A 13,457-nucleotide genomic window follows, 5' to 3' on the forward strand; every position below is an offset into this window, starting at 1 on the left:
TATTAAAGAGTATTAAAGGGGTTCCCATTACTAGCACGTTACTAATAGCGCATTATTACTAACCTTAGGGGTTCCCAAGTACCGCCTTAGAGGTTCCCAACCGGTACTTAGGAGGCTCAGCTCAGCGTCCGGAAATTATGGCTTCAAGTCTCTCTTGGTGCGAACAGGAGCAGCTTGCACAGGTCGCTAGCACAGGTCAGCGACGAGCACGCAATAGGAGCTCTAGCCTCCTGAGGGCACACTGCTAAGGAATTCGTGGGGCGTGGCCACTGCACTCGACTGCAGCCTCACCATCATATATGGCGTGGACGAGCTAGATGAGTAAGGAAGAAGCTTATCGTGGAAAGAATAGGGAGTCAAAGAATAAGAATGCTTGGAAAGTCAAACGAGTTGTGGAGATGTATATTTTTTATTGCATTGGATGCGTCCGATATTTTGACTGCCCATCGTACTGCCGGACTAAAGCATTACCGAAAATAAAAAGAAAAGATGGAAATTGAGAAGAAAAAAAGAAGAAGAGAAACATGACTCAAAACGAAGAGAAACATAAATCGACGTGCGGAGTTTCAAATATTGAAAAGCATGCGAATTGAAAAATATTGAAAAGCATGCGAATTGAAAAACAAGTCCAGTGAGACGAGCATATCGAGTGTCAAATATCGAAATTTCTCGGGTACGAAGGCGTGAAGGCGACCAAGAACGAGGCAAAGACACGCGCAACACACAAAACTAGGCGACGAACACGACTGGGGTGTCAACCCAACCGTAGTGTATCTGTGCGCACTTTGGAGTCAAACCACTTCAGTAACAAACTTCTAGGACGACACGATGCTGTGCAGCTCCCGGTCCTCGCCGAGCGCGGCCTCCCTCACCGCCCGGAGGACGTCGGTCAGCGACACGACCCCGCGCAGCAGCCCCTCCTCATCCACCACCCACAGCCGGTGCACGTGCCTCGTCGCCGCCGCCTCGATCGCCTCGCCGAGGGTGCTCTCCGGCGAGCACGTCACCAGCGGCTGCGGCTCGTTACTCTGCTCTTCATCAGTGGCGATGGCAGCCGCCGCCACTGGGGTGTCGGCGTCCCGGACGCCGGTGTCCGTGGCGTCGGCGCCGGGGACGACGGGCCTGTTGCTCGCCCGGTACTCGGCCACCTTCCTCTTGAACTCCGTCACGCTGATCCCCAGCCACAGCTGCAGCCGCGCCACCGGGCAGTCCCGCAGGTCCGTCGCCGAGAACGTCTCGATCGCCTTCTTCCCCATTCCCTGCACAGCACGCAACGACAGAATTTCTTGAACAGGAAATATAAGCAAGGGAGAAGTTATCGCCGAGGTGTTCGTCGGAGCTTGATGCACTCACATCTTGCAGGGTCTCCGTATCGACGGCGGCGGCGTCAATGACGGGCACGGCGGTGAGCGACGCCGCGCGCATCGCCTTGACGGCGTCGATCACCTTGGCGCCGCCCGCGACCGCGAACACGGCCTCGTTGACGGCGCCGAGCTCCCGCACGGTGCTCGACAGCACGCCCTTGAGCTCCGCGCCGTGCGCCCTGAGGAACCTGACCACGTCCATCTGCGTGAGCATCCGGTACCCCGGCGCGGACTCCACGAGCTCCACCGCCACCACGTTGTCCGCCGAGCTCTCCAGCGGCACCAGCGCGCGGTGCACCCCCTTGCTGAACGTCTCCATGCAGTCCAGCACGCTGGTGCTCGGGTGGAGCGTCCAGAGGGTGAGGCCCTCGAGGGAGTGGCCGATGACGGAGGACACCGGGACGGCCATCCGGCGGGAGAGGTCGACGGCCTCCTCGCCGTCGGCCTCGGCCTCGTCGCCGGCGTCGGCGATGTGGGCGAGGATGTCGAGCATGTTGACCATGCCGATGTAGTGCTTGCGGACGGCGCCGGTTGCCGGGTCGGACTCGAGGATCATGGAACCGCCGGCGCCGATCCAGTGACCCGGCGGCGCGGCCACGGCGACGGCGGAGACGGGCGCCGCGAGGAGCGCGTTCGCCGTGTGCGCCAGCGTGGCGGTGTAGGGCACCTCCACCAGCCGGCGCTTGGCGCGCGCCAGGTCCACCACCTTGCGCTCCCGGAGCACGCCGCAGAGCCCCGCGCGCGCCTTCTTGTTGCTCTCGTTGCCGCCGCCGTCGATGACGACGACGTCGTCGTCTTCCTCGCCGTGCAGCGCCTCCTGCTTCCGCTGCTCGTCGGCGGGTGCTCTCAGCTGCGCCATTGCTGACCACTCTCTCTAGCTGCTCGTCTCTTCTGTGCGCGAGATTAGCGACCCGGGCTTGTTCGAGAACTGAGTAACAAATCGAGTTCTAAATAACTTTGGAGTGCTTCGAGGGGCAGGAGGACGTGTCGAGCACAGAGGCTGCATGGCCTTGCCGTGCTGCCGCGTGGAAAGAGGCGTCACAACCAGCGAGTTCTCTAGTCCACATCCTGTCTGCAGCCAAATTACTGGTTGCTACTCCTGCTACTTCAAATGTAACTCGAAACGTAAACTAATTTTAACCAATGTAGTCTAAGAATCTGTATATTCCACCACACGTATTTGATATCATTGAATTTTATTTTTAAAAAGCATTTTCATATGATGTCAACTCTATGATTATATAGATCATAATATAGCTATTAGCGATCAAAATATAGCATTGAAGAAGAAAGGAGTACCACTCGCGTCATATTTTCAAAAGAAAAAAAAACTACTCGCGTCTCTCTGGCCTCTGCGGAATTCTGGTACTAGCAATTTAGTGATTAAGTTTGGCAAACCTAAAACAGAGTTTGGAGAGCATATTGCTGATATTTATCTTCACTTCTATGTCCAAGTTCTTGGAACATTTTGAGCAAGAACTGATCTATGTGAGAATACAGATTAGGCCTACACAACATAACAGAAACAGCAAATGCTGAACTAATGGAATGGAAGCATAGCTGCTGATGGGGAGTGCTCTGCTGAATGCTGGACAGTGAGTAGGGACTACTGACTAATGCTAGGGCGAGGGCTCGAGAAGGTGTTTGGTTCAGCACCTCAGACAGAGAGGCTCACAGTCAGGCTCAGGCCCTGCACATGCAGGGCGTGAGCGGGTTCTCCCAGAGATCGTAGCTGGGGAAGGTGGGCTCGGGGAGGCCTGTGCGCGTGCGGTGCATGACGGCCACGTCCTCCGCGAAGGAGGCCCAGCCCATGTCGGGGTCGCCAAGCGACTTGGACATGAGCCCCTTGTCCGGCTTCACCGACTTGAGGCGGTGCCCCGCGTAGCGGCGCGCCCCGATGATGAGCTTGGCGAAGTTGCCGCCGTGCGTCATCACGAACACGTCCGACCGCAGGCACACCAGGAAGTCCAGCGCCGCCAGGCTCGTCACGTGCCGCCGGAACGGCGCCAGCTCCTCCGCGCTCGCAAGCTCCTCCTTCGTCACCTGCAACGATGAGCAAATGCAGGTCACCACCAGTCCATCACCATGGCTTGCCTGGTCTGGTCTCAGGAATGGGCATCTATGTTTCATGGCTTCAAGGAAACACAATGCTTAGCCAGTGTGCTTCTGTCTTTGTGAATACTGCGAAAAAATGCACTGCTACTGAGCTGTGGATTTGAGCTTACCAAGTTAGGGAACATGTTCCTGAGGGGAGCCATCCGGTTCTTGCCGCCATACACTTGCCCTGACGCGACGTATATCTGTGTTCCACTCGTGTACCCCAGCGCTCGCAGGATCACGGCAATCTCACCGGGCTCAAGAGGACAACGCCCTTCTTTTCTCTTCTGAAGCGCCAGTGGCCATAGATGGGATCCATTCTGCACACAAAACACAAAACAAAAGGAATCTGTTAAAATGGCACAGCACGTGTGGTTAGGGAGAATAAAAACTCAAATGCAGCAGGTTTCTCAAGGTTTGTGTGACCTTGTAACGCCTTGGCCATTCTTTCTGCCTGTAAGCAGCCATCATTGCCTTCTCCTCCCGTGTGCCAGCAAAATCACAGAACGAAAGGCCCACCATCCCTTTCTCAAATCTCAGATGAAGAGCCCTTGAAAAGAAGTGCCGATATTGATTGCGAACTAAAAGTGAGACTGCCAAACTTCAGCTAGATTGGATAGAAGGTAGTTAACTATAGCTTACATGTATGGATTTATACTGCCAGTGTGGTTCCTCATCCTTGCTGCAAGCTTATCAGCCATTTCTTCAATATGAGGTAGGAACTTTAGAGCGTGGTAGTTGACTCTGCATCTTAGCCGGTTAATCTCCATCGGAACATTATCGTACCTGAAATTTGAAGCTTAACATTAGGTTAAGATTCTTCCATTCCTATGTGAAACATATGATAAATTTTAGAGCTCCCTTTCCAACATCATGGAAGCTGATTGGATATTCTGAATTACAAACTGAATGAATTAATAAATTACAGAAATGATTGCATTTGAATGTTTACCTACCCCAACCTGTCGACAAATGGCTTAATGGACATTATCTTTTTTTCTTTGATCCTTGGAAGTACATTATCAATATAAAACTGGGCAGATGCATATTTTGGAATGTTCTTCACAGTTCGCCTGTTATAGACACATAATTAAATACATATTATGAAGAAACAAAAGATCAGTCATACAGAGAAAAAAAACACTCGAATATAATAGAGTTGGTTGATCTCAAACATTCATATTACAGTATTAGAAGAAAATATACATGGTGGCATTTATATTAGATGAAAAATACACAAAGTTCCATGTCAACAGTGTTTGCATATAGCAACATCAATTTCTGAGTTAAGGTGGTTAAGACAATGAGTAAGCCAAAATGTAGAACCTACTTTATGCTGGTGAAAAGTTCATCTTTTTCTGTGAACCAGTCTGGGATGTCTCGGACAATGCGTACATCATCTTTCAAATAGTTTATAAAATGATCAACATCAAAGATATCTTCAAATTTCCTGCAGAAAAGGCAAATCTCTCAACGATGTAGCCAATATGTCAGAAAGCAAAACACAACATATGTAAAGGGCTCAAATGAGGTAAAAGTGCCTAAGGAAATCATGAATTTGTATCGTATCTCATATCAATTACTTCAGTATACAGTGCCAGTATGGAACCAAGAAAACTTTAGACCTGCCGTACATCATATTGCAAACTTCCATGCTTGCAAATTTTATCACTACGGGAACTACTTCAAATGTGTCAAAAATGATTTGGTGTTGGACTAGTTTGGATATATCCACATCACAAAATCAAGGGTTTCTTAGCTGATTTATCAATTATCAATTATAAATTGATCTACATAACAATGGCTGCAAAATTTCCAGTAAAAAAATTACGTTTTTGCACGTTTGGTAGATCAATTAAGCAACTGTGCATATCTTTTCTTCCAGTAATCACAGCTTCACTAGTACAGCCCATGATCAGGACGTTCTTGTGACGAGACAATATACCGTAATCATAGGAAAAGCATGATAAATGAGGCAGCCACATTTAGAAGCACATACTTTGAAAATTAAGTAACAGCACAGAAAATGGAATCATCCTCTATATTCTATAGGAAATTAATACTCAGTAAAGATGTATGTTACACAGATAATCACTCCGCATATTTTTCCCTAGAAAATGGCTACTTAGCTAAAGTATTTCAATTACAGATATTTGGAACACGAACACTTGGATTTCTGACAACTAACAAGAAGTAAGACCTAAAACAGCTGTTTCAACTTTCAAGTTTCAACAACTCTGACGAGATTGCAGCTTTGGTGAAAGAATGGAAGTTCATTTTAATGTTCTATAGTTGAATGCTATGTTCAGTTTCTAGAAGATAAAAGTTCTAGAGATCAAATGAACCAGATTTTATATGATAGAACAGTCACCTAAATAACAGCAGTGAAATATACTTCAATGAACTTAGAACAGTGCTTACGTTTGGTCTTTCCATATCTGATCCTGCTTCAGAACTGGCAAAATAAGCGTTGCACTCATTATCCTAGCAATAGCAACAGCATTACATATCTGCAGAAGCCAAAAACACCAAATATGGGAAATTAACTGATGGGTCACTGGTGCTACTTGAACTTTTTTTTCCTTTTGAGAAGAGTAACTGAAACTCTACGTATTTTAGAAAACTAATAAACACTGGTCAAGAAAGAGGCATGATCTGCACAGGAAGGATCCTAATATGTATTAAACAACAGTGTTTTTCTAAAAAAATTACTAGGTCACTGCAAACACAAGGAATCAAAAGGAGTTACAAGGTTATACCAAAGCATATTGCAATTGTGCTTGTTCAACAGACGTGTTAACAGGTGAAATTCTCATGTAACAAAATTTGAGGACATCAACAGGTATCAGAAAATTTAAGCTTAGGCTACAAAAGATACTGCAGCATCAAAACAGATATTCAGAACTAACACGAACAGCTATGAGAGGAAGTATGGGGAAACAGAGGTGCATACATACAGCTATGCGTTGCTGGTTTAGTCCTCCTTCGGCATGAATAAAAATATACCCAGAGGTTTCTTTCTCAGATGGGACATCTGCATGATATAGAAATACATGATATCATCACCCATCAGGGCTAAATCATGAAGGGAAACGAATGTTGATGATGCTTGAATGCATAATTTTTATACAAATAACGAGGTCTTTATGTGCCATAAGTCTCGTGTCTAACATGGAACTATGGATAAAAATTGGTGTGTTCTCAAGAAAAATTGGAAATTCAGGTTTTAGCAGGCATATCAGATTGCTTGCCACATCAAAGTAAACACTAGTCAATCCAAGAGGTCAAAAATTGCACTATCTAGGTTGCTGACCTTAAGTGATTGGGTGCAGTATAAATGCTATATTGTTGTCTTCAAGCAACATGAATGTTGGACTTGCCTGAGGGCTCATCGCTGCGTCGCTCTGCGCAGGGCTTCCAAGATGCAGTGGCAGCACGTGGATTCTCCCACAGCGAAGGGGGTTCCTTCGTCTGCACCCAAAGCAGAAATTCTTAAAATCAAATGTTCCTGACGCAAGCACGAGTCCCAAAACGCTTGCCGCAATTAAGCACATTTCACCTCAGGGCAATGAAGCGTGATCCCCTCCTTGTGGCACAAGTAAGGCGTGTTCTAGAATCAGACGGGAAACAGCAGCAGCAGCAACAGAATGTCAGAGGCAAGTCGGAATCCTGACGAAATTGAATAGCATTGGGAAGATACGGGAGGGGGGCAGGAGCTCACTAGGCGGGACCAAAGGAAGGGTGCGGAGAACACCCCGGCGGCGAGGAGGAGCGCGAGGATGGTGAGCAGGATCCGGTAGGAGGACGAGGCGGCGGGGGACCTGGGGTCCTCGAGGGCGAGGAGGGAGCGGAACGGGGACGTCAGCAGGTGGACGCGCTTCGGGTGGTGGTGCGGGAGGAGAGGGGACGAGCGGTGGGCGTCCTTGCCGCCGCCGCCGCCGCCGCCGCCGTCGCCACCGCCGCGGGTGCCGCGGGCGGAGGGGGAGGCGAGGAATGGGGACGACGCGGCGGAGGCGTCGGAGTCGCGCTTGGCGGGGGAGTTGGACGCGCGCGCCGCCGTCGAGTGCCGCAGCTCCGCCATAGCCGCCGGCGGCGGCGGCGCGCGGGAGTGGGGATGTGCACTTGCTTCCTGTTCCCTGACGAGCCTGTTCGGAGTGGACTAACGCTTTCGCGCTGCACGCGGCCGTGGCGAGCGGTGGCGGACCAGAGCCAGCGGCAGGCTGTCAGTGAGTGAGCAACATGGTATCGGGGAGAAGATGCCAAGATGGGCTGAAAGGCCCTGTCTCTTTTGGGGCTTAATGCTGTTTAATAGTCAGCCCACCTTAGCTAATACTCCTCCTCGTCCTTCAAAAAACTAATACTCCTCTTTTTTTAAACTGAAGTCAGGGGAGCCTCTACTTTTTTTATAATTCTTTTATTCCAAACTCGTTTAATTCGCTCCCATGTGAAATCGAACCCGGATCTACTGGATACTAAGGCTAGAGATCCTTTCACAATACTCTCTTTTTTATAAAGCATGATATGAGATTACACTTTGATCAATCATTTATCTTATGTTATATTATTTATAGTTGTAAACTTATGATTATTGTAGAGTATATAACGTTATGTTATAAAAATAAAAAATTAACGTTAAATTATTGGTCAAAAATTGTAAAATTTGAATCTTAATATGTGTATGCGTCTTAAAAAATGAAGGAAAAAATGAAGGAAGGAGTAACAATCCATGCTAATAATTAGCACCTATTAAATATTAGCCAACTAATTATTAGTACTAATAGATCCAAATAGGATCTTAAAACCTTCTAATGGATTTTTCTACCATATATATTATATATTGCAAGTACTTATAGTTATTTGATGGTTTACTAAGAAGGAAAATAAATATTCGATGTGGTACTATTATTTTGCGTACTTATAGTTGATTATATTACATTCTTTTAAAATGAAGATGGGAAAGGATTCCACATAGTGTGGCCTGGATTAATGATAAATTTATTTACAATAAAAGTATAGATGCTTATATATTAGGTTCATATGCATACTCATTCAACATAGTTATATTCGCAATGCAAGAATCGTATAAGATTGTCATCAAACAAGTATTTCATGAGCACTATCAACTAAAACCTTACACTATAATCGCAAATATCACCTTCTAGTCAGAATAGGTAACCAAAGGTTAAAAAGGATATGAACAACTACTGAATCAGTGATAAAGTTGCTTACAATAAAAGTACATATGCCTATATATTAAGTTCATGTACATACTCGTGCAACTTAAGATATACTTGCAGCGTAACTGCTATCAAACAAGCATTCGATGAGCGCTCTCAACTAAAACCTTACACTATAGTTACAGGTATCATCTTCTAGTTAGATAATCTAATGTGATCTAGGCGTTAGGCTTCTTGGTGATAAAATTTGATCAGTCGGATTTAAGTCTCCCACTAGCATAGTTTTAGCTAGTCAGTATTCTTTCTTAGACCTCTTTTACGATGTTTATGACATCTGTTGATGTACATAAATTTGTAAGAAGTATCTATACTTTTTATTGATGAATGCATTTTTTTTATTTCGTGTATGCCATCCATATAAGATATTTATAACTTGCTCATGAGATTGTACATGGATATTCATATTTGTGGCTACAAAGTCAAAATTGGTAAAAAGTAAAAATCAATTGGATATCCTATCACATGATCTAATGGCTCTTAGCTTTATCTGTACGCTATCTATATATCCTAATATGCCACTGTAGTTACATTTTTCACTTCTATGATACCATAATATCATATCTTATAATATCATATCTTATGATATACTACATCCGTCTCAAATTATTATTCGTTTTGACGAAAAAATATAGTTTTTCTACATATTTGGATATAGATATGATATATATTTAGGTGCATAGCAAAAGCTATGTATCTAGAAAAATCAAAACGAATAGTAATTTGGGATGGTATTCAATAAAGATACGTACTTCTAACCCTAAGAAGAAATCATAGCGACAAAATAATTGTTAAAATTAGTACACCCGCATATTTGCTTCATCTTTGCTATACATTTTCGTGCTAAGAAATTCGAAGCAATTTCCAAACTTTTACCTGAATGGTGTTCACAAACGTCAAAGCAGTTTATCAAGCAAAGGAAAATGGGCGGCAGTTTCCGTTCCTGTGCGTCTTTCTCCAGAACCAGACGAACATAAAAGCCGCCACCCACGCCCACCTGGAAGCATCTGGAGGCGTGGCATCGCAGCCGCAGCCGTCGCCAGCCAGCCAGCAGCGAACTGCTCTGCTCCCCCCGGCGGCGAACGCACAGGAGAGGCGGCGAGCGAGATCGAGGCGGGGGCGCCGCCGATGGACCCGCCCGACGTCGAGATGGAGCCCGCGCCCCAATCCCCGGCCCAGCCCCCGGCACCGGCGCTGGCAGCGGGTGGGGAGGGGTGGAGCATGCTGTCCCGCGCCCGCGCGCTGCTCGAGGAGGGCAAGCCGTCCCTCGCGCTGCAGGCGGTGAGTGAGACCTCTCTCCCTCCCCCTTCTCCCGTTTCGTCCCCATTTCTCGTGCTGCGTGTGGCGTTTGTTCGGTTCCCATCCCCCCGGGTGATGGGATGGGGAATTCTCTGGATTTGCGTCTCGTATGCTACTCATCGGATCGGAGGCTGAGCGATCGCTCGGTTAGACGATCGCGGATTCGCGGTGAGATTCCCCCAGTTCGATCTCGGTTGGGGTCGTTAGTTCTCTCCATGGCGTCATCCGGCTTGAGGTTTTGCGCGGAGAGAACAAAGGGGGTTTATGTGCGATCCGTTCTAGGCCTTAGGGTTTGGGATTAGTTAGGTGTGATTCGTTCCAGAGGATCCTGGTTAGGTGCTTGGGTGCCTTGTTGCTTTTGCAGCTATCCCTTTCGGTCTGCTGTCTACCTGTTTCTTAGGCAAGCAAAAAAGGAGTATTCGTCTGCCTCTCCTGAAGAAGAGGTAGAAGGGAAAGCATGGAATTATGCACATATCTTAAATACTCCTTTATCCTTCATATTTAGCTCTTGTAACTTATGCTTATCGAAATATGTGGTTCCAGAATCTGTACTTCCAGTATGCTGATTGGGCATAGTCTTCACAGACAAAATGCTCCTCCCTGTTTGAAAGTTTAGATTCACGAATGCGTTGCCGGTACAGCAGTGAGTAAACACCGTACATGTTCTGGACAGACACGTGCGGTGTAATGAAAATCGATTGAGCTGATCCTTGTCATTCTATCAGGTTCTAGTGCTATAATGTTGATTCTGTTGATTTGATGGCACCAGCTGATTAGGCTGCACCGCAGAATAGAATGCCTAGCTCTATTTGTATTGTATGCATTGATGATTAGGGTAAGTGGTAAGTTCCCAATACAATCTCCATTTCCACTATGTCCTTTCTATTAGAGTTTGTTCCCCCATTTTGTTTCAAGTCCAGAGAATGAATTATCAGGTAAAATGTAGTGACTATCATCAGTAATCTGATTATCCAGATGGCTTTACAAATAGTCATTGTGACTTAGTGGTAGTCTTAAACTAATATATTTAGTAGCATGACCTAAAATTTAATTTAAATTTGTAAAAGACGGTAACATTTTGTCAATCCTATGTGAAGTGGAAAGTTGCCTTACCTTCTCTTGCACTGCCATAAAATTTGTTGTTTATGAAGCCCCCTAGGAATTCCTGTAGTCAATTTTGCCCATAGGCTATGCATGTTAATTCTATCCGTAGACTATGCACTTTGTATTTACCCGATGAATTGCTGTAGTTAATTCCATCCATACTATGCATACTTTGTATTTACTTTTGGGACTTTCGAGGATATGACACCTCTCTAAAAGTAGGATGAGACATTGTCACTCGCATATCACACTGAATTGTGGCTTCATGTTCAGCATGTCTGAAACTTGATTTAGGGGAGTGTCATGTCATCGAAATCCCCTTTTCCTTTTCCCCTCTGTTAACATGAAAATTGATTGTTTTCCATTTTTTAAAGTACCATGGAATTTTAATGATTCTTCTGAGCCTTCCATTATGGTGTGCATTTTATCTGGAGAAGTAGTTAAACTATAAATGTTGTTTATGATGGAGAGTTCAAGACTGTAATTTGTCTGAGCATTCCCAAAGCTGGGATGTGCAACTTCTGGTCAAGCAGCCAAGTCGTATTGACTATTGAGCTTGAGGAACATGTCTTGCTTCTGTCATTTAGTGAAATTTTCAAGTTCGGTGAATGTTATGTTTCTGTTGAACAAACTATTACTATTTCATGGGACCATTTGTTTTAGATAAAATGCTTAACATGTGATTGAGTTTGAGCTCAACTCAATGACAGCTTTGATGCACCTTAACTGTCATAGGATCGTATATTATTTGCAAAATTAGTGGCTCCCTATCTCATACAGGCAGGGTACACTTGATAATGTTTATTTCCTGTTCATGCCAACCATTTTGGATTTGGGCTGTTAAAAATGACCATCAAGACCTGTTATAGCTGGGAATGGGTAAAACTAAAAAATATAGGTGGGAAAAACTGAACAAGAAGAAAGTCACACCTGATAATTAGTGTTTGTTACCCTGATAAAACTAAAGTCTACAGGGTGCTAATTTGGGACAGGAGCACAGGACAATATAGGACTAACCAAATCTTACTACATATGTATTGGATGCGGTGGTGTTGGAATTTCCATATCTTGTTTGCATTGGACATATATAGCATCCTATTCCTACCTGATGCATCACATGGACCGAATGAAAATGCTCAACCTTTCTGAAGATTGAAGTAGTGGACTAGTGGAAAATGCTTTACTTCTCAACTGCAACATTGCAGTATTGTCATTAGTGCTTCCTGCCTGCACCCTAGCTATGTGTGTATGTAAGTCAGTAAGTGGAACTGATTTTTCGGACCAACATTTTGGCAATATAAAATTATGCCTTTAGTAACATTGTAGGTTTGTTCTGGTAATTAATCAAAGGTTGGCACTTTGACAAGTTGTATTTGGATGCATAATTTCCATTTTGATTGTTTTTTGGAAGACGTCTGTTTAGATGCCTTATTAATACTGTTGCTTTTAATGATGATGATTATGATGGATCTTGTGGTACTTAATTTAGCCTTCCAAATTTACCTTATCTAATTAAGATTCATTTATCTTATTTCATGAAGTCTTATTTCTGTGTTATATTGATTCTGAACTCATGGAATTATGCAGGTTCTCCTGGCCATAAGATCACAAGGTGGTGAACAAGCTCTCATCCAAACTATGGACCGTGCGTGTGAACTCTACACACAGAGATTGCAAGCCACTCCAAGTGTTGATGAGCTCGCCTCTTTGCTTGCTCAATGTGCCATAGCAGAGGCTCAGTCATCAAATGCTAATCCTCCACGAGGACCTGGGTCAGACCCTGTCGATATGCTGAATTCTGATGAGGCCTGCATTCTTGCTGTGAGTGGAAGGAAGCAGATCATCCTGGATGCGTTTGCCGATGGAAGCAGCTTCATTTGCCTGAAATGTGGTGGGCTCTATAGCACATCTCGTAAGGATGAGCACTTGGCCTACTGGTGCAGGACTGCATGATCCTGCTGACATCTTGCTGTGGTAATCTTTGGTCACACCTGGCGGTGATCATGATACCCGTGAGATTTTGTAAAAACTTGGTTCACTTCCGATTACCGCTGCTTTACCACAGGGATGCCAGAGATGCATCTTCTGTTTGTCGAAGCCAATACATTGCCAGTGCCAAACATTATGAACTATAAGTTTCCATCTCAATCCCATTGTGTCTGTGCATTCTGCTGATGGAAATTGGAAGTTGTTGAGATGTTTGGCTTGGTCATTAAATTCCTGTAGTTGAATGTGGCGAAACAATTTTCTTGCGGTTAGCTTGCACACCGCAAAAGTTAAGCTGGGTAGAAAGTATGGAACTGATAGTATTCCCTCTATTCCTGACTTTTGAATCGAAAACTGGGATTACCAGTTGTAT

At 45.2% G+C, this 13,457-nt stretch overlaps 3 protein-coding genes across 3 annotated transcripts; 1 reads left to right on the forward strand and 2 right to left on the reverse strand.

Moving 5' to 3' along the window:
- Positions 1-647: 647 nt before the first annotated feature.
- Positions 648-2,634, reverse strand: LOC117851225 (SNF1-related protein kinase regulatory subunit gamma-like PV42a). The gene is made up of 2 exons (XM_034733005.2): positions 1,354-2,634; positions 648-1,259 (listed from the first exon to the last, which is right to left on the reverse strand). The coding sequence occupies exons 1-2, from the start codon at positions 2,221-2,223 to the stop codon at positions 816-818; spliced, it is 1,314 nt and encodes a 437-aa protein (XP_034588896.1). The 5' UTR covers positions 2,224-2,634; the 3' UTR covers positions 648-815.
- Positions 2,635-2,773: 139 nt separating this feature from the next.
- Positions 2,774-7,666, reverse strand: LOC117851217 (protein PECTIC ARABINOGALACTAN SYNTHESIS-RELATED). The gene is made up of 11 exons (XM_034732991.2): positions 7,183-7,666; positions 7,021-7,071; positions 6,842-6,932; positions 6,419-6,495; positions 5,883-5,971; positions 4,792-4,911; positions 4,418-4,534; positions 4,104-4,247; positions 3,888-4,011; positions 3,590-3,781; positions 2,774-3,407 (listed from the first exon to the last, which is right to left on the reverse strand). The coding sequence occupies exons 1-11, from the start codon at positions 7,540-7,542 to the stop codon at positions 3,048-3,050; spliced, it is 1,725 nt and encodes a 574-aa protein (XP_034588882.1). The 5' UTR covers positions 7,543-7,666; the 3' UTR covers positions 2,774-3,047.
- A 2,020-nt stretch (positions 7,667-9,686) lies between these two features.
- LOC117851232 (uncharacterized) lies at positions 9,687-13,246 on the forward strand. Its single transcript, XM_034733015.2, has 2 exons — positions 9,687-9,976; positions 12,686-13,246. The coding sequence occupies exons 1-2, from the start codon at positions 9,824-9,826 to the stop codon at positions 13,049-13,051; spliced, it is 519 nt and encodes a 172-aa protein (XP_034588906.1). The 5' UTR covers positions 9,687-9,823; the 3' UTR covers positions 13,052-13,246.
- Positions 13,247-13,457: the final 211 nt, after the last annotated feature.

This window comes from Setaria viridis, chromosome 1 (genome assembly GCF_005286985.2).
Source record: "Setaria viridis chromosome 1, Setaria_viridis_v4.0, whole genome shotgun sequence".
In the NCBI taxonomy this organism is placed as follows: domain Eukaryota; kingdom Viridiplantae; phylum Streptophyta; class Magnoliopsida; order Poales; family Poaceae; genus Setaria; species Setaria viridis.